This window comes from Entelurus aequoreus, linkage group LG13 (assembly GCF_033978785.1).
Source record: "Entelurus aequoreus isolate RoL-2023_Sb linkage group LG13, RoL_Eaeq_v1.1, whole genome shotgun sequence".
In the NCBI taxonomy this organism is placed as follows: domain Eukaryota; kingdom Metazoa; phylum Chordata; class Actinopteri; order Syngnathiformes; family Syngnathidae; genus Entelurus; species Entelurus aequoreus.
The window spans coordinates 57,476,481-57,498,318 of NC_084743.1; the positions used below are offsets into that span (position 1 = coordinate 57,476,481).

The 21,838-nt window shown below is 36.6% G+C and overlaps 1 protein-coding gene across 3 annotated transcripts in view; it reads left to right on the top strand.

The window, feature by feature from the left end:
* Window positions 1–21,491, top strand: part of LOC133663919 (protein TUNAR-like) — a 30,527-nt gene extending 9,036 nt beyond the window's left edge. For all 3 annotated transcript variants that reach the window (XM_062068651.1, XM_062068652.1, XM_062068653.1), the window contains one exon: window positions 20,991–21,491. In XM_062068651.1, coding sequence (XP_061924635.1) covers window positions 21,022–21,189 — 168 coding nt within the window. In that variant the 5' untranslated portion in view covers window positions 20,991–21,021 and the 3' untranslated portion in view covers window positions 21,190–21,491. The remainder of the gene's footprint in view (window positions 1–20,990) is intronic.
* Window positions 21,492–21,838: the final 347 nt, after the last annotated feature.

The window sequence follows — 21,838 nt, forward strand, 5'->3', positions numbered from 1 at the left end:
CAGAATCAGAATCAGGATCAGAATAGTTTTATTGCCATTGTTTGAGAACGGGTTCACCGACTAGGAATTTTTTCTTGGTGCAACATAAAACACATATAACACAGATTTGGTAATGACAAGAGCTGTAACTGAACTGATACGTGTAGACTGCACTATGATGGCAATATGACTCGAGTAAACAACGCCAACATTTTATAAGTTCCATTGAAAATATAGAACATTACACACGGTTCTCAAAAATCTATCAAAATGTTTTAGTACAACTTTGGTAAGCTATGAAGCCACACCACTTGATGGATTGTACTGTGCTTCCACATAGGAGTATTATTATGGTGTGTGTATAAGGTAAGACATATTATCTGGCGTTTTGTTTCGCAATATTATGCAAGATGAACTTTTCTTACCTTCTGGTACCTGCCGATCTGTATTTGGGATCTGCATAAGTCCTGAAAATTTGCCCGCATCCGGCTTTGTAGTCGATAAGCTTCTTCCTTTTCTCTATCTTCTTGTTGTGGTGTCAGGTTCAAACACTGACGACATCTATTAAAACAGACGAGAAGCGAGGAATCATGCAGAGACAGAATTCAATTTGGCTCAACGAGGAGACACGCGTTTTGGGCTGTACTCTAGTTACAGATCCAAACTACGTTCTAAAAGTCCAGCCCAATTTATTTGGGAGGTCCCTGTTTACATCACTGAAGCTGTCGCTGAGGGAAGGGGGGTAATCCCGACAACTCCAGTTAGACACAATATATGATTACACAAAAATGCAAATGTATTGACGCTGGTGATATCGCCTTGTCTCTGCTCTGTCTGCGTCACGGCGGTGTTTTCGGCCTTGGCAGTCAGCAGGCCGTTCCTGGACATAAACATTGATACCAGACTGGCTTGCAATTTTTTGGATTGCCAGTTTTGCACAGACAAAGAAAAATACCACTTCAGCACAGTTGATAATAATTATAGCAACGGCCCTTAAGCATAAAAGTTTTGTGATAATATATGCATAATTATTATAACATATGTGACATTCATCCTCCACTGTTGCCATTTATAATATAAAGTAGCGTAAAGTTCTTACTTATATCTGTCAGTTAACTCGCCATTAAAGCGCTAAAACATACCGGTGTAGTGAGTTTACATTATTCACCCAAGGAACTTTAGTTATTAGAGAGTTCCTGTCGGACGGTTTTTCATGGGACACATTTCCTGCTGCTCCGTAATTGATTGAAGTAAAGTCTGAATGTCATTAAAACAGTTAGCGCCATCTTTTGACATTTCTTCCACTCCCGTCCTTGCATGCTACACCGCTACAACAAAGATGACGCTGTCGAAGGTGAGTCGCGTAAATAAGTCCGCCCACAAAACAGCGCATCCGGAAGCGACTGTCAGAAAGCGACTTGAAGATGTGTAAAACATCATCTATGCAACATTTTGACCAAAGAACCACCATCACATGGTATGTAGACCACAAGGAAGTCTTTTACATTTAGAAAAAAAGAAATAATAATATGACTCCTTTAATGCGCCCTATAATCCGGTGCGCCTTATATATGAAAAAAGATCGAAAATAGACCATTCATCGGCAGTGCGCCTTATAATCCGGTGCGCCCTAAGGTCCGGAAAATACGGTAATATTCTTATTGTGTTATTATTGATTAAATCGGTTAGAAAAAGCTGTGATTTATATTATGTTTGCTACGATTAATCGTTTAATGGCAAGTCAAGACACGTTTTCTTGAAAATGAGCCAGGAAGTCCTTTACAGATGCAGAAAATTAGAATAGACTAGAATAGAAAGTACTTTATTGATCCCTGGGGGAAATTCAGCACCACAGTTCGCTCACAATAGACAATAAACATTTAGGTATTTTTACACGTGAATAATATAAATGCAGTCTATTATACAGCATTATTCACATGTGAATAACATAAATACAGTCTATTATACAGCATTATTCACCTGTGAATAATATAAATACAGTCTATTATACAGCCTTATTCACATGTAAATAATATAAATACAGTTTATTATACAGCATTATTCACATGTAAATAATATAATACAGTCTATTATACAGCCTTATTCACATGTGAATAATATAATACAGTCTATTATACAGCCTTATTCACATGTGTATAATATAAATACAGTCTATTATACAGCATTATTCACATGTAAATAATATAATACAGTCTATTATACAGCATTATTCACATGTAAATAATATAATACAGTCTATTATACAGCATTATTCACATGTGAATAATATAATACAGTCTATTATACAGCCTTATTCACATGTGAATAATATAAATACAGTCTATTATACAGCATTATTCACATTTGAATAACATGAATACAGTCTATTATACAGCATTATTCACATGTGAATAATATAAATACAGTCTATTATACAGCCTTATTCACATGTGAATAATATAATACTGTCTATTATACAGCCTTATTCACATGTGAATAACATAAATACAGTCTATTATACAGCATTATTCACATGTGAATAATATAAATGCAGTCTATTATACAGCCTTATTCACATGTGAATAATATAAATACAGTTTATTATACAGCATTATTCACATGTGAATAATATAAATACAGTCTGTTATACAGCCTTATTCACATGTGAATAATATAAATACAGTTTATTATACAGCATTATTCACATGTGAATAATATAAATACAGTCTATTATACAGCCTTATTCACATGTGAATAATATAAATACAGTCTATTATACAGCATTATTCACATGTGAATAATATAATACTGTCTATTATACAGCCTTATTCACATGTGAATAATATAAATACAGTCTATTATACAGCATTATTCACATTTGAATAACATAAATACAGTCTATTATACAGCATTATTCACATGTGAATAATATAAATGCAGTCTATTATACCGCCTTATTCACATGTGAATAATATAAATACATTTTATTATACAGCATTATTCACATGTGAATAATATAATACTGTCTATTATACAGCCTTATTCACATGTGAATAATATAAATACAGTCTATTAATCAGCAGTACAGTCAAAAAGGAACATATGCATTATACAGTCTGATGGCTGTCGGTATGAAGGACTTCCTGTGTCGTTACAAGAATGTGAATTGAAATAAAGATCAACAAATAATTTAATTCAAATCAAAGAATGTGGATAAAATACGATGTTATCAAATGCACATTAGATAAAAAATGTGAAGGATTTGAGGTTTTGACCGTTTTGGATTTTAGGCATGTACAACTGAAGCCGCACCATGTTTCGTCCTGACTCTCGGACCAGCGGGAGACTTGCTGAGGTTCTCAGAGCCCGAGATGGTTTACAAGGTTCTAACATGTCAGACATTGGCGCTAGACCAGGCCTGGGCAATTATTTTGACTCAGGGGGCCAAATTTAGAGAAGAAAATGTGTCTGGGGGCCGGTATATCTATCTATCTATCTATCTATCTATCTATCTATCTATCTATCTATCTATCTATCTATCTATCTATGTATATATATACATATATATGTATATATATATATATATGTAAGCTGTGAAAATCTGCTGTACAGATGGCTGCGGCAGTGCAATGTACATTAAAATCTACCAAAGGGTAAAATACAACAGTATACAGCAGCATTGAAATAAAAAAACAATTAAAAAAAACAATATGCGACCGAATTTATCGATTATTTTAGATATGTTAAATATGGAAATAATTAGATTTATCGATTTATTGTCACATACCTAGACACTGTTGTCATGTATCTTATATTGTAAATCCTAATAGGTGGCATTTTGGGGTCCTTATACACACACCATAATAACACTTGTATGTTGAAGCACAGTACGTCTGACTACTGTGTAATGTTTTGGGTTTCATCAAGCAGTGCAGCTTCATAGCTAACCGAAGTTGCTGAATATTGACCGATTTTTTATCGGTTATTCTATTATGTTAAAAATGGAAAGAATTACATCTATCGATTTATTGTCACATACCTAAACACCGTTGTCACGTATGTTATATTGTAAACTGAATCGATCAATTTTGATCCAATAACTCATTGCAAATTCGCAAAGTTGCAGCAAGCTACCAAATTTTTCCGACCATAGGGCGCACCGGATTATAAAGCGCAGTATCGATGAGCGGGTCTATTTTCATACAAAAGGCGCACCATATTATAAGGTGCATTAAAGGGGTCATGTTATGATTTTATTTTATATTTAAAACACTTCCTTGTGGTGTACATAACATGTAATGGTCGTTCTTTGGTCAAAATGTTGCAAAGATTATGTTTTACAGACCATCTTCGGGCCGCTTTCTGGCCGTCTCTTCGGGATGCGCCGTTTTGTAGGCGGTCTTATTCACGTGCCTCCACTTCGACAGCGTCTTCTCTCCGCCATTTTTGTCATTTTTAGCGCTTCCACAGCGAGTCTACTGAGAGATATAAGTTAGAACTGTGCGCTACTTTGTATTAGAAATGGCAACAGCAGAGGATGAATGCCCCACAACAAGAAGATAGAGAACAAGAAGGAGATTATTGACTACAATGGCGCATTTTCTGGACTTATGCAGATCCCAAATGCACATCAGCAGGTACCAATAGGTAAGAAAAGTTGGTTTTTGCATAATATTGAGAAACAAAACACCAAATAATACTTGTATGTTGAAGCACAGTACGTCTGACTACTGTGTAATATTTCGCGTTTCACTAAGCGGTGCGGCTTCATAGCTAACCAAATTTGCATTTTGACCGATTTTTTATTGGTTATTTTATTATGTTAAATATGGAAATAATTCGATTTATCGATTTATTGTCACATACCAAGAGACCGTTGGCACGTATCTTATATTGTAAATCCTGATAGGTGCCATTTTGGGGTCCTTATACACAAACCATTATAATACTTGTATGTTGAAGCACAGTACGTCTGACTACTGTGTAATGTTTCGCGTTTCATCAAGCGGTGCGGCTTCATAGCTAACCGAGATTGCCGAATTTTGACCGATTTTTTATCGGTTATTTTATTATGTTAAATATGGAAATAATTCGATTTATTGTCACATACCAAGACACCGTTGTCACGTATGTTATATTGTAAACTGAGTCAATCAATTTTGACCCAATAACTCATTGCAAATTCGCGAAGTTACAACAAACTACCAACATTTTCCGTCTATAGGGTGCACCGGATTATAAAGCGCACTGTCGGTGAGTATGTCTGTTCAGGTCTATTTTCAAACAAAAGGCAAACCAGATTATAAGGTGCAGTAAAGGGGTCATGTTAGGGTGCCATTTTGGGGGTCCTTATACACAAACCATAATAATACTTGTACGTTGAAGCACAGTACGTCTGACTACTGTGTAATAATTCACGTTTCATCAAGCGGTCAACTTCATAGCTATCCGAAGTTGCATTTTGACAGATTTTTTATCGGTTATGTTATTATGTTAAATATGGAAATAATTCGATTTATCGATTTATTGTCACATACAAAGACACCGTTGTCACGTATGTTATATTGTAAACTGAATCGAACAATTTTGACCCAATAACTCATTGCAAATTCGCGAAGTTACAACAAACTACCAACGTTTTCCGACCATAGGGCGCACCGGATTATAAAGCGCACTGTCGGTGAGTGGGTCTATTCATGTCTATTTTCAAACAAAAGGCGCACCAGATTATAAGGTAAATCCTAATAGGTGACATTTTGAGGTCCTTATACACACACACATCATAATAATACTTGTATGTTGAAGCACAGTACGTCTGACTACTGTGTAATGTTTCGTGTTTCATCAAGTGGTGCGGCTTCATAGCTAACCGAAGTTGCCGAATTTTGACCGATTTTTTATCGGTTATTTTATTATGTAAAATATGGAAATAATTGGATTTATCGATTTATTGTCACATACCAAGACATCGTTGTCACGTATGTGACCCAATAACTCATTGCAAATTCGCAAAGTTACAACAAACTACCACATTTTTCGGACCATAGGGCGCACCGGATAATAAAGCGCACTGTCGGTGAGTATGTCTATTCAGGTCTATTTTCATACAAAAGCCACACCAGATTATAAGGTGCATTAAAGGGGTCATGTTAGGGTGCCATTTTGGGGGTCCTTATACACAAACCATAATAATACTTGTACGTTGAAGCACAGTACGTCTGACTACTGTGTAATAATTCACGTTTCATCAAGCGGTCAACTTCATAGCTATCCGAAGTTGCCGAATTTTGACAGATTTTTTATCGGTTATTTTATTATGTAAAATATGGAAATCATTTGATTCATCGATTTATTGTCACGTACCAAGACACCGTTGTCACGTATGTTATATTGTAAACTGAATCAATCAATTTTGACCCAATAACTCATTGCAAATTCGCGGAGTTACAACAAACTACCAAAATTTTCCGACCATAGGGCGCACCGGATTAGAAAGCGCACTGTCGGTGAGTGGGTCTATTCAGGTCTATTTTCAAACAAAAGGCGCACCAGATTATAAGGTAAATCCTAATAGGTGACATTTTGGGGTCCTTATACACACACACATGATAATAATACTTGTATGTTGAAGCACAGTACGTCTGACTACTGTGTAATGTTTCGTGTTTCATCAAGCGGTGCGGCTTCATAGCTAACCGAAGTTGCCGAATTTTGACCGATTTTTTATCGGTTATTTTATTATGTAAAATATGGAAATAATTGGATTTATCGATTTATTGTCACATACCAAGACATCGTTGTCACGTATGTGACCCAATAACTCATTGCAAATTCGCAAAGTTACAACAAACTACCACATTTTTCGGACCATAGGGCGCACCGGATAATAAAGCGCACTGTCGGTGAGTATGTCTAATCAGGTCTATTTTCATACAAAAGCCACACCAGATTATAAGGTGCATTAAAGGGGTCATGTTAGGGTGCCATTTTGGGGGTCCTTATACACAAACCATAATAATACTTGTACGTTGAAGCACAGTACGTCTGACTACTGTGTAATAATTCACGTTTCATCAAGCGGTCAACTTCATAGCTATCCGAAGTTGCCGAATTTTGACAGATTTTTTATCGGTTATTTTATTATGTAAAATATGGAAATCATTTGATTTATCGATTTATTGTCACGTACCAAGACACCGTTGTCACGTATGTTATATTGTAAACTGAATCAATCAATTTTGACCCAATAACTCATTGCAAATTCGCGGAGTTACAACAAACTACCAACATTTTCCGACCATAGGGCGCACCGGATTATAAAGCGCACTGTCGGTGAGTATGTCTATTCAGGTCTATTTTCATACAAAAGACGCACCAGATTATAAGGTAAATCCTAATAGGTGACATTTTGGGGTCCTTATACACAAACACATCATAATAATACTTGTATGTTGAAGGACAGTACGTCTGACTACTGTGTAATGTTTCGTGTTTCATCAAGCGGTGCGGCTTCATAGCTAACCGAAGTTGTTGAATTTTGACACATTTTTTATAGGTTATTTTGTTATGTTAAATATGGAAATAATTGGATTTATCTATTTATTGTCACATACCAAGACATTGTTGTCACGTATGTTATATTGTAAACTGAATCGATCAATTTTGACCCAATAACTCATTGCAAATTCGCGAAGTTACAACAAACTACCACATTTTTCGGACCATAGGGCGCACCGGATTATAAAGCGCACTGTCGGTGAGTATGTCTATTCAGGTCTATTTTCATACAAAAGGCGCACCAGATTATAAGGTGCATTAAAGGGGTCATGTTAGGGTGCCATTTTGGGGGTCCTTATACACAAACCATAAAAATACTTGTACGTTGAAGCACAGTACATCTGACTACTGTGTAATGTTTCGCGTTTCACCAAGCGGTCAACTTCATAGTTTACCGAAGTTGCATTTTGACGGATTTGCCGCGTGGAACGGTCTTATATTCTCGATGAAACATCAACGTTTTGGTGTTGCTTGCTTTATTTACTGAACAGGCGAATCTCTAATGTGTGGCTGCCATCTACTGGTCACACTTATCATTACAGTACGTATCAAATAAAATTGCTTTGAGGTTGGTAAGCACAACCAGAAATAATCCTTAGATTAGTCGCACTGGGTTACAAGGCATTTATTGTCAATTTTTGAGAAAATAAAAGGATTTGAAGTGCGCCTATAATAAATAATAATAAAATAGCCCTTAAGCTAGAAAGGCATGACCGGCAGCAGGCGCTTTATCCCGCATACAGACACATTATCTCGTCATTTTCGCCGTAACACACACGGTGCATACATGTACACTCACTCTGTCACGGGGGTTCATCGTCTCGCACACTCGCACATGCTCCCACTGTAAAAACACACGAGCACGGGTGAACGCCGGCTGAGGAGAAGTGACAGTCCCTTCACGGCCGCCGGCCTCCTATTCTGCGAGCGCTGGCTAGTCAAGCTCGTAATGAGGCCGTGGAACGTTCTAAGTGTCGTCCGGATCTGGTTCCCCACACCGTGGCCCCCGTGCTGCCCCATGAGGAGATAAGAACACAGTCTGGAAATTATTTATGAGGGTTTTTTTTTCCATTTATAGATTCCTTATTTGGTAGTACACGGCTAAGAATACTGTGCCTTTAAGCTGAGACAACGCTATTTTAAGTGCTTGTATTGACTTGATGATTTTATGCAGTCAATAACGCAGAGTCATAACCCAGCAGGCACAAGACTTTGATACAACGTTGATTATACAAACCCCGTTTAAATATAAGTGGCTTGGCATTGTCTTGCTGAAATAAGCAGGGGCGTCCATGGTAACGTTGCTTGGATGGCAACATATGTTGCTCCAAAACCTGTATGTACCTTTCAGCATTAATGGCGCCTTCACGGATGTGTAAGTTACCCATGTCTTGGCCACTAATACACCCCCATACCATCACACATGCTGCCTTTTACACTTTGCGCCTATAACAATCCGGATGGTTCTTTTCCTCTTTGGTCCGGAGGACACGACGTCCACAGTTTCCAAAAACAATTTGAAATGTGGACTCGTCAGACCACAGAACACTTTTCCACTTTGCATCAGTCCATCTTAGACGAGCTCAGGCCCAGCGAAGCCGACGGCGTTTCTGGGTGTTGTTGATAAACGGTTTTCGCCTCGCATAGGAGAGTTTTAACTTGCACTTACAGATGTAGCGACTAGGGATGTCCGATAATGGCTTTTTGCCGATATCCGATATGCCGATATTGTCCAACTCTTTAATTACCGATACCGATATCAACTGATACCGATATCAGTCGATATATACAGTCGTGGAATTAACACATTATTATGCCTAATTTGGACAACCAGGTATGGTGAAGATAAGGTACTTTTTAAAAAAATGAATCAAATAAAATAAGATAAATAAATTAAAAACATTTTCTTGAATAAAAAAGAAAGTAAAACAATATAAAAACAGTTACATAGAAACTAGTAATTAATGAAAATGTGTCAAATTAACTGTTAAAGGTTAGTATTATTAGTGGACCAGCAGCACGCACAATCATGTGTGCTTACGGACTGTATCCCTTGCAGACTGTATTGATATATATTGATATATAATGTAGGAACCAGAATATTAATAACAGAAAGAAACAACCCTTTTGTGTGAATGAGTGTAAATGGGGGATGGAGGTTTTTTGGGGTTGGTGCACTAATTGTAAGTGTATCTTGTGTTTTTTATGTGGATTTAATAAAAAAAAAAAAATAAAAAAAAAAAAAAACCATACTGATAATAAAAAAAACGATACCGATAATTTCCGATATTACATTTTAACGCATTTATCGGCCGATAATATCGGCAGACCGATATTATCGGACATCTCTAGTAGCGACCAACTGTAGTTACTGACAGTGGGTTTCTGAAGTGTTCCTGAGCCCATGTGGTGATATCCTTTACACACCGATGTCGCTTGTTGATGCAGTACAGCCTGAGGGATGGAAGGTCACGGGCTTAGCTGCTTACGTGCAGTGATTTCTCCAGATCCTCTGAACCCTTTGATGATATTACGGCGCGTAGATGGTGAAATCCCTAAATTCCTTGCAATGGCTGGTTGAGAAAGGTTTTTCTTAAACTGTTCAAGAATTTGCTCACGCATTTGTCGACAAAGTGGTGACCCAATCATGGCACCCACCTGTTCCCAATTAGCCTGCACACCTGTGGGATGTTCCAAATAAGTGTTTGATGAGCATTCCTCAACTTTATCAGTATTTATTGCCACCTTTCCCAACTTCTTTGTCACGTGTTGCTGGCATCAAATTCTAAAGTTAATGATTATTTGCAACAACAAAAAAAAAGTTTATCAGTTTGAACATCAAATATGTTGTCTTTGTAGCATATTCAACTGAATATGGGTTGAAAAGGATTTGCAAATCATTGTATTCCGTTTATATTTACATCTAACACCTTTTCCCAACTCATATGGAAACGGGGGTTGTACATACATGTTGTCTTAGAACATTTCTAACAAAGTAGTCAAAACAAAATTGTCTTCCTTGGATTTATATTTGAAGCACAGGTCACATTCATTGCAAAGTACGTAAGGAGTATTTTTCTACAACTTAAAATGCGATCAAAGTCTGATTGCTTACGGTTTACCCGACACGTTCGTAATTGTCTCCTTCGAGATCCCTTTTCCCCGTTTTGCTACGATTGGATGGAAATGATTCCGACGTGGTGTGTACTGTATGCCTCAGCGCCGATGCGGCATCTGTAGGGAATTCATATCATGTCCTATATGAATTATTTTGACAGTAACCTAAGCCGAGCGCCATTCTGCAGCAATTAGGATCAACATTATGCAAAAGGTTTTCATGGGATGGCTCTGCATTTCTCACTCAGTGGCAAGTCCCTAATGACTTTTATTTTTGCACTTCCTTGATTGGATCACAGACGGTAATTACGGGCGTAGGACTTTAGTTTAATATATATATATATAACATCAACATGCTAACGCTCTCCCTGACCACCTGAGGGCACCACAGACTGTGGATGTTTTTAAAAAAGGCTTAAAAACCCTTCTTTTTTAAAAAGCCTTTTTTTAGATAAATGCGTGCTAGTTCTAGTTTTTATTTTTATTTATTTTTATTATATATATATATATATATATATATATATATATTTTTTTTTTTTTTATTTTTTTTAATACACTGTAGCACTTTGAGGTTGTTTGCTCAATGTAAAGTGCTTTTCACAAATAAAATCTATTATTATTATTATTAATATAGCAACTCGCAATGTTGCAATGTTCAATGCCGACAAAGAAATGGACTCAAAAACACTCCAAAAGAAGTAAGGCTCCACTTTTCTAAAAATGCACTACCTAGATGCTAATATACAATATGCCATGCTACTGATTAGCATTAGCCATTTTACATGGCGATTTCAACACCTCCAAATTGTTTTAAACGAAAACCACAACTAAGATGCACGTTACAATCAAACAGCTGGTGTGTAATAAGTACAATACTTTGAGTATTAACACTTTTTGGGGCGCGACAAAAGACTAGTTCAGCAAAGAAAAAAAAAAACCATACACTTGGACTTGCTACTGTAATTGCTTTTGTAACCTGTAACCTGCTTCGAAAGTTATATAGCAACAAGTAATGCTGCAATGTTCAATGCCGACAAAGAAATGGACTCAAAAACACTCCAACGTAAATAAAGTAAGGCTCCACTTTTCTAAAAATGCACTACATAGATGCTAATATACCACAGGACATGCTACTGATTAGCATTAGCCATTTTACATGGCGATTTCAACACCTCCAATTTGTCTTAAACGAAAACCACAACTAAGATGCACGTTACAATCAAACAGCTGGTGTGTAATAAGTACAATACTTTGAGTATGAACACTTTTTAGGGCGCAACAAAAGACTAGTTCAGCAAAGACTAAAAAAAATATACACTTGGACTTGCTACTGTAATTGCTTTCGTAACCTGTAACCTGCTTCGAAAGTTATATAGCAACAAGTAATGTTGCGATGTTCAATGCCGACAAAGAAATGGACTCAAAAACACTCCAACGTAAATAAAGTAAGGCTCCACTTTTCAAAAAATGCACTACCTAGATGCTAATATACCATAGGACGTGCTACTGATTAGCATTAGCGATTTTACATGGCGATTTCAACACCTCCAATTTGTTTTAAACGAAAACCACAACTAAGATACACGTTACAATCAAACAGCTGGTGTGTAATAAGTACAATACTTTGAGTATTAACACTTTTTGGGGCGCAACAAAAGACCAGTTCAGCAAAGAAAAAAAAAAACGATACACTTGGACTTGCAACTGTAATTGCTTTCGTAACCCGTAACCTGCTTCGAAAGTTATATAGCAACAAGTAATGTTGCAATGTTCAATGCCGACAAAGAAATTGACTCAAAAACACTCCAACGTAAATAAAGTAAGGCTCCACTTTTCTAAAAATGCACTACCTAGATGCTAATATACCACAGGACGTGCTACTGATTAGCATTAGCGATTTTACATGGCGATTTTAACACCTCCAAATTTGTTTGAACGAAAACCACAACTAAGATGCACGTTACAATCACACATCTGGTGCGTAATAAGTACAATACTTTGAGTGTGAACACTTTTTAGGGCGCAACAAAAGACTGGTTCAGCAAAGACAAAAAAAACGATACACTTGGACTTGCAACTGTAATTGAGACTCAGAAATGTGATAGTAAAATAAAATATAACAACTGGACAGCAGTTATCATTCTGCTTGTTTTTAAACGTTGCAATAAAAAAAATATTTTGCTACCCAAAAAATATTTTTGTTTATTAACACACATAAAAATACCGAAAATTGGTACCGTCGAGTACCAGTAATCGTGACACCCCTAGCTATATTATACAGAAGTATCAGATGATCATTTAAAGCCATTTTGTGGCAACAAAGACAGACTATTAAGGGGGCCAGTGAGTCAAAATTGGATCTTTAAAAAGTTTAGGCCGTTTTGCACTAACTACCTAACTATACGTTAGCAGCCGAGAGGAGCTTTTGTAACCTGTAACCTGCTTCGAAAGTTATAAAGCAACTAGTAACGTCGCAATGTTCAATGCCTACAAAGAAATTCACTCAAAAACACTCCAACGTAAATAAAGTAAGGCTTCACTTTTCCAAAAATGCACTGCCTAGATACTAATATACCATATGACATGTTACTGATTAGCATTAGCGATTTTACATGGCGATTTCAACACCTCCAATTTTTTTTCAACGAAAACCACACCTAAGATGCACATTACCATCAAACAGCTGGTGTGTAATAAGTACAATACTTTGAGTATTGACACTTTTTAGGGCGCAACAAAAGACTAGTTCAAAAAAATCCCCCAAAAATATATACACTTGAACTTGCTACTGTAATTGCTTTCGTAACCTGTAACCTGCTTCGAAAGTTATATAGCAACTAGTAATGTCGCAATGTTCAATGCCGACAAAGAAATTGACTCAAAAACACTCCAACGTAAATAAAGTAAGGCTCCACTTTTCTAAAAATCCACTTCCTAGATGCCAATATACCACAGGACATGCTACTAATTAGCATTAGCCATTTTACATGGCGATTTTAACACCTCCAAAAAATTTTTTTACGAAAACCACAACCAAGATGCACGTTACAATCAAACAGCTGGTGCGTAATAAGTACAATACTTTGAGTATGAACACTTTTTAGGGCGCAACAAAAACTATACACTTGGACTTGCAACTGTAATTGCTTTTGTAAAGTAAGGCTCCACTTTTCTAAAAATGCACTACCTATAGTCTAATATACCATATGACATGTTACTGATTAGCATTAGCGATTTTACATGGCGATTTCAACACCTTTACATTTTTTTTTTATGAAAACCACAACCAAGATGCACGTTACAATCAAACAGCTGGTGCGTAAAAAGTACAATACTTTGAGTTTTAACACTTTTTAGGGCACAACAAAAGAATAAATCAGCAAAACAATGTTTAAAGTCGATGAAAAAATTTGAGTCATTAAATATGTGTACGTTTTATTATCTGATTAGCCGACTAATCGTTAAGATAATCGTTGACTAATCGACTATCAAAATAATTAGTCGCGGCCCTAGTTTTTTTGCACTGAATTTTTAGCCATGGGAATGTTTTTACACTGAATTTTTACACACTGATTTTAGTTTACACTGATTTTTTTACACCCAATTTTTGTACACTGAACTTGTAAACAATGTATTTTGACAAACTGACTTTTTAAACACACACATTTTGCTCACAGAAGTGTGTCGAATTAAACTGTCAGCCTACAGATATAGACCAGGGGTCACCAACGCGGTGCCCGCGGGCACCAGGTAGCCCGTAAGGACCAGATGAGTAGCCCGCTGGCCTGTTCTAAAAATAGCTCAAATAGCAGCACTTACCAGTAAGCTGCCTCTATTTTTTAAATTGTATTTATTTACTAGCAAGCTGGTCTCGCTTTGCCTGACATTTTTAATTCTAAGAGAGACAAAACTCAAATAGAATTTGAAAATCCAAGAAAATATTTTAAAGACTTGGTCTTCACTTGTTTAAATAAATTCATTAATTGTTTTACTTTGCTTCTTATAACTTTCAGTAAGACAATTTTAGAGAAAAAAATACAACCTTAAAAATGATTTTAGGATTTTTAAACACATATACCTTTTTACCTTTTAAATTCCTTCCTCTTCTTTCCTGACAATTTAAATCAATGTTGAAGTACATTTATTTTTTTTATTGTAAAGAATAATAAATACATTTTGATTTAATTATTCATTTTAGCTTCTGTTTTTTCGACGAAGAATATTTGTGAAATATTTCTTCAAACTTATTATGATTAAAATTAAAAAAAAATATTCTGGCAAATCTAGAAAATCTGTAAAATCACATTTAAATCTTATTTCAAAGTCTTTTGAATTTTTTTTTACATTTTTGTTCTGGAAAATCTAGGAGAAATAATGATTTGTCTTTGTTAGAAATATAGCTTGGTCCAATTTGTTATATATTCTAACAAAGTGCAGATTGGATTTTAACCTATTTAAAACATGTCATCAAAATTCTAAAATTAATCTTAATCAGGAAAAATTACTAATGATGTTCCATAAATTGTTTTTTTTAATTTTTTCAAAAAGATTCGAATTAGCTAGTTTTTCTCTTTTTTTTTTTCGGTTGAATTTTGAATTTTAAAGAGTCGAAATTGAAGATAAACTGTTTCAAAATTTAATTGTCATTTTTTTTCGTGTTTTCTCCTCTTCTTAAGTGTAAATATCATTAATTATTAATAATAACATAGAGTTAAAGGTAAATTGAGCAAATTGGCTATTTCTGGCAATTTATTTAAGTGTGTATCAAACTGGTAGCCCTTCGCATTAATCAGTACCCAAGAAGTAGCTCTTGGTTTCAAAAAGGTTGGTGACCCCTGATATAGACACTTCACAAAATTCAGTTGCACAAAAAAAATAGTTTTGGAAACAAAGCCACAACTCCACGAGGGAGAACCTGCCAAACAAACCAATTTGATTTGTCTTCCTACTGAAATGGAAGAGTTGCGTTCAAATAATTAGTTAGTTAATCCGGACAGGCTAACCTCCTCCAACTTCCGAGGACAAAGCTACGAACAATGGGAGACCGGGCTTTCTGCTCCGCCGCTCCCAGTCTGTGGAATGCTCTCCCTGACCACTTGAGGGCACCACAGACTGTGGATGCTTTAAAAACCCTTCTTTTAAAAAAAACAAAAACTTTTTTTTTAGATATATGCATACTAGTTCTAGCTATTTGGCTGTTCTATTTTTAATTTTTATTAATTTTTTATTATCTTTTTTTTAATTTTTTTTAATACACTGTAGCACTTTAAGGTTGTTTACTCAATGTAAAGTGCTTTTTACAAATAAAATCTATTATTATTATTATTAATCGAATTGACTTCATGCTCTAGCTCAGGGGTCACCAACCTTTTTGAAACCAAGAGCTACTTCTTGGGTACTGATTAATGCGAAGGGCTACCAGTTTGATACACACTTAAATAAATTGCCAGAAATAGCCATTTTGCTCAATTTACCTTTAACTCTATGTTATTATTAATAATTAATGATATTTACACTTATTTGAACGGTTCAAAAGAGGAGAAAACACGAAAAAAATGACAATAAAATTTTGAAACATAGTTTATCTTCAATTTCGACTCTTTAAAATTCAAAATTCAACCGAAAAAAAGAAGAGAAAAACTAGCTAATTCGAATCTTTTTGAAAAAATTAAAAAAAGAATTTATGGAACATCATTAGTAATTTTTCCTGATTAAGATTAATTTTAGAATTTTGATGACATGTTTTAAATAGGTTAAAATCCAATCTGCACTTTGTTAGAATATATAACAAATTGGACCAAGCTATATTTCTAACAAAGACAAATCATTATTTCTTCTAGATTTTCCAGGACAAACATTTTAAAATACATTCAAAAGACTTTGAAATAAGATTTAAATTTGATTCTACAGATTTTCTAGATTTGCCAGAATAATTTTTTTGAATTTTAATCATAATAAGTTTGTAGAAATATTTCACAAATATTCTTCGTCGAAAAAAACAGAAGCTAAAATTAAGAATTAAATTAAAATGTATTTATTATTCTTTACAATAAAAAATTTTTTTTACTTGAACATTGATTTAAATTGTCAGGAAAGAAGAGGAAGGAATTTAAAAGGTAAAAAGGTATATGTGTTTAAAAATCCTAAAATCCTTTTTAAGGTTGTATTTTTTCTCTAAAATTGTCTTTCTGAAAGTTATAAGAAGCAAAGTAAAAAAATATATGAATTTATTTAAACAAGTGAAGACCAAGTCTTTAAAATATTTTCTTGGATTTTCAAATTCTATTTGAGTTTTGTCTCTCTTAGAATTAAAAATGTCGAGCAAAGCGAGACCAGCTTGCTAGTAAATAAATACAATTTAAAAAATAGAGGCAGCTCACTGGTAAGTGCTGCTATTTGAGCTATTTTTAGAACAGGCCAGCGGGCTACTCATCTGGTCCTTACGGGCGACCTGGTGCCCGCGGGCACCGCGTTGGTGACCCCTGCTCTAGCTGCTCCGACTTATTGGGATGTATGCCCTTGAAGATGGATGTTTGGAGTAGACCCGAGCGAGCGAGTGTTTAGGGAGAGTTTGTTCCTGGAAAATAATCCAATTTATTTACAATAGCGAGCTTGACTCCGTGATAAATCATTCTGAAGCCAGTGGATTTACTCCCGTCCTTCACACATATTTAGTCAACATGTAAACACACTGTCAGAATAATTGTATATAAGTTATCACACAACTTATTTTCTATGAGTTCAGGTTGCCCTGCGTGGAGACCGTTTCCCCGGGTTACTATCCGCTGGTGCTTACAAAGCTGTCTTTGATCTTATCAAGCAAGAGGCGGACAGCTTGTAAAACTCCACTGTGTGCGATGGAATGCGCCGTAGAGGTGTCGGTTTCTCAGATCTTGGACAGCCACAGGAAGGGCCTTGTCAGGAATCTACGAGCAGAGAGGGGGGCAAACCTGACACCGCTCCAAGCACCTTCTGTTTGAACTGTTTACGACCCAGTGCAGCTGCCGTATAATGAAACCCCTCCCCTTGGAAGCAGCTGCAGCTATGTAATCAGGGAATGCCCGAATAAATGAGGAGGCGTGGAACTTGTTCGTCAGAGCGAGGGTGCAGGTCCACACGCTCTCCTCATCCCTGCTCAGTGGCCTAGTGGTTAGAGTGTCCGCCCTGAGATCGGTATGTTGTGAGTTCAAACCCAAACCAAAGACTATAAAAATGGGACCCATTGCCTCCCTGCTTGGCACTCAGCATCAAGGGTTGGAATTTGGGGTTAAATCACCAAAAAATGATTCCCGGGCGCGGGCACCGCTGCTGCCCACTGCTCCCCTCACCTCCCAGGGGGTGATCAAGGGTGATGGGTCAGATGCAGAGAATAATTTCGCCACACCTAGTGTGTGTGGGACAATCATTGGTACTTTAACTTTAACTTTTTAACTCATGAGCTAAATTGAATCCTGTCTCTGTTTGATTCCTTGCTTCTTGTCTTGTTTAATAGATAGTTCGGTGTTTGAACCTGACACACACAGACGTAAAAAAACTGAAACCTAACAACAAAGAGGGATCCATGTTTCCCTACAAATTCCTAAAACGGATCTATAATTGTTTTGGGGAGGACGTGTGATGAAGAACACAGGAGATTCTAACGATACTCATTCGATACCATGATACAAACGTGTAAAAATAACGAAATTTCGATGGGCCTGCTGTCTGTGCCCTGGACCTCTGACCGCCATACTTTTAAGATGGTGCTGAGTGTCTGAATCCGAGAGTTTTAGGTGTAACTGTACAAAATGAGCCACACAGCTAGCCTTAAACGTTAGCATGCTTACATTTAGCATGTGTGCAAATGTTGGCATGATAACAGTTAGCATGTTTCATACACCAAGTTATATGACTCAAAGGTGTATGGCTGCGAAAGTAGAGAAAAAAGTGTAAAATTTGATGAAAAACTTAGCATGCTTAAGTTCGCTTGCCAGCATGCTATCGTATGCATGCTAACAGTTAACAAAGGTCACATACCAAGTTATATGACTCTGGTGTAAACGGTTGCAAAACTAGCTCAAAAAGTTAGCATGCTAATGTTAGCATGTTAGCAAGCTAACGTTAGCATGCTAACACTTTTCCACTTTGCATCAGTAAACGGTTGCAAAACTAGCTCAAAAAGTCAGCATGCTAATGTTAGCATTAGCAGGCTAACGTTAGCATGCTAACACTTTTCCACTTTGCATCAGTCCATCTCAGGCTAACCTCTTCCAACCTCCGAGGACAAAGCCGCTCCCAGTCTGTGGAACGCTCTCCCTGACCACCTGAGGGCACCACAGACTGTGGATGCTTTTAAAAAAGGCTTAAAAACCCTTCTTTTTAAAAAAGCCTTTTTTTAGATATATGCACACTAGTTCTAGCTATTAGGCTGTTCTAGTTTTTATTTTTATGTATTTTTATTATCTTTTTATTTTATTTTTATTTTTTTAATACACTGCAGCACTTTGAGGTTGTTTACTCAATGTAAAGTGCTTTTTACAAATAAAATCTATTATTCATCCATCCATCCATCCATCCATCTTCCTCCGCTTATCCAAGGTCGGGTCGCGGGGGCAGCAGCCTAAGCAGGGAAGCCCAGACTTCCCTCTCCCCAGCCACTTCGTCCAGCTCTTCCCGGGGGATCCCGAGGCGTTCCCAGGCCAACCGGGAGACATAGTCTTCCCAACATGTCCTGGGTCTTCCCCGTGGCCTCCTACCGGTCGGGCGTGCCCTAAACACCTCCCTAGGGAGGCGTTCGGGTGGCATCCTGACCAGATGCCCGAACCACCTCATCTATTATTATTATTATTATTATTATTAAGAATCCTTTCGAGCAGAAATGTTATGGACAGTTATACTTTACCGTTCATGGCATCAAAACAGGAAGTACGTCTAAAAGATGGCGCCATAGCACAAACAATAACACACCATTTCATTGTCTCTGCTTGTTTTTATTAATTAAAAATGAATATTATTTAACACAAAACACGGCCGCGAGCGAAGAAAAATCCACGGATTAGCCGCACCGTTTTAGAAGCCGCAGGGTTCAAAGCGTAGGAAAAAAGTAGCAGCTTACAGTCTGGAATTCACGGTATTTTTCTCCTTGTCCTTAACAATATATACTTTATTTTTGTTTTTATTTTTTAATACACTGTAGCACTTTGAGGTTGTTTACTCAATGTAAAGTGCTTCTTACAAATAAAATCTATTATTATTATTATTATTATTATTATTATTATTATTATTAAGAATCCTTTCGAGCAGAAATGTTATGGACAGTTATACTTTACCGTTCATGGCATCAAAACAGGAAGTACGTCTAAAAGATGGCGCCATAGCACAAACAATAACACACCATTTCATTGTCTCTGCTTGTTTTTATTAATTAAAAATGAATATTATTTAACACAAAACACGGCCGCGAGCGAAGAAAAATCCACGGATTAGCCGCACCGTTTTAGAAGCCGCAGGGTTCAAAGCGTAGGAAAAAAGTAGCAGCTTACAGTCTGGAATTCACGGTATTTTTCTCCTTGTCCTTAACAATATATACTTTATTTTTGTTTTTATTTTTTAATACACTGTAGCACTTTGAGGTTGTTTACTCAATGTAAAGTGCTTCTTACAAATAAAATCTATTATTATTATTATTATTATTATTATTATTATTATTATTAAGAATCCTTTCGAGCAGAAATGTTATGGACAGTTATACTTTACCGTTCATGGCATCAAAACAGGAAGTACGTCTAAAAGATGGCGCCATAGCACAAACAATAACACACCATTTCATTGTCTCTGCTTGTTTTTATTAATTAAAAATGAATATTATTTAACACAAAATATGGCCGCGAGCGAAGAAAAATCCACGGATTAGCCGCACCGTTTTAGAAGCCGCAGGGTTCAAAGCGTAGGAAAAAAGTAGCAGCTTACAGTCTGGAATTCACTGTATTTTTCTCCTTGTCCTTAACAATATAACTGTAGGTAATTTATTCTTATTATGTTTTTATTTTTATTTTTTAATACACTGTAGCACTTTGAGGTTGTTTACTCAATGTAAAGTGCTTTTTTTTTTTACAAATAAAATCCATTATTATTGTTATTATTAAGAATTTGCAAATCGTTGTATTCTGTTTTTATTTACAATTTACACAACGTGCCATTTTCACTGGTTTTAGGTTTTGTAGATCCCCGTCTAAATTCATGACTTCTTTGCTATTTGGAGAAATGGCCTCGTTAAAGCCTCATTAAACGAGTAATCGAATGAATCAATTTGATCTCCATTCTTTTCTCACCCGCGTCTTCGCTGTCTCCTCATCCAGGCGTGGGGCCCCGTGGCGCTGGGGTCCTGTGATGGTAACCATGGTCCCCGGCAGCCGCTACGTCTGCAGCACTCACGCCAGGGAGGGCGACTCCACCAACGACCGAGAGGAGCGGATCTTAGCCGTGTTGGGCATCATCGGAACCATCCTCAACCTTCTGGTGGTCATATTTGTCTACATCTACACCACCGTCACTTAGGAGCCTCCGGACCGTTTCCCTCGACGTCCCGACTGTCAAGTATTTGTGCACCCGGAGGGCGAGTTGGCGTTGTGTTGGGTTGGCTAGTCGCCACGGCGCTGTGAGGACACTTCTACTCCGTTTTCCCGAAGACTGCCGCCCACGTCACATCTTCTTTGCCTTCCAGCCGACATCCAATGAGTGCTGACAGCGTCTGCCTGCCTTCCTGACATCGCTTTTCTACCAAGACAGGACTTGACGGGGGGTTTTATCGTCGTTTCAGACTGTCGATATCGTTGTTTTTTTTTGTTTTTCGCTGCCTGGTAAATATTCACGGACCAGAAGCTAGTAGTGACAAAGAAGACAATACAAACCACTACTAGCTGGTGGTCTCTCTTTTAAAACCTTTTTATTTCATTATAAAAATATATATATATACATAAAAATTTTTTTTTTTTACCAGTTTCTGTAGCAAACAGGTTTTAAAAGGTTTTTCCAAATATCGATGTTGTTGTTTTTGTTTTGGAAGATAATGTCCTCAATCAATCAAAGTTTATTTATATAGCCCTTAATCGCAATTGTCTCAAAGGGCTGCCAACTGAAGCCGTTTCTTTTAAAACTTTGGCAGGTATTTTTTAAAATCATTTTATTGCTCATTACAAGTTTATTT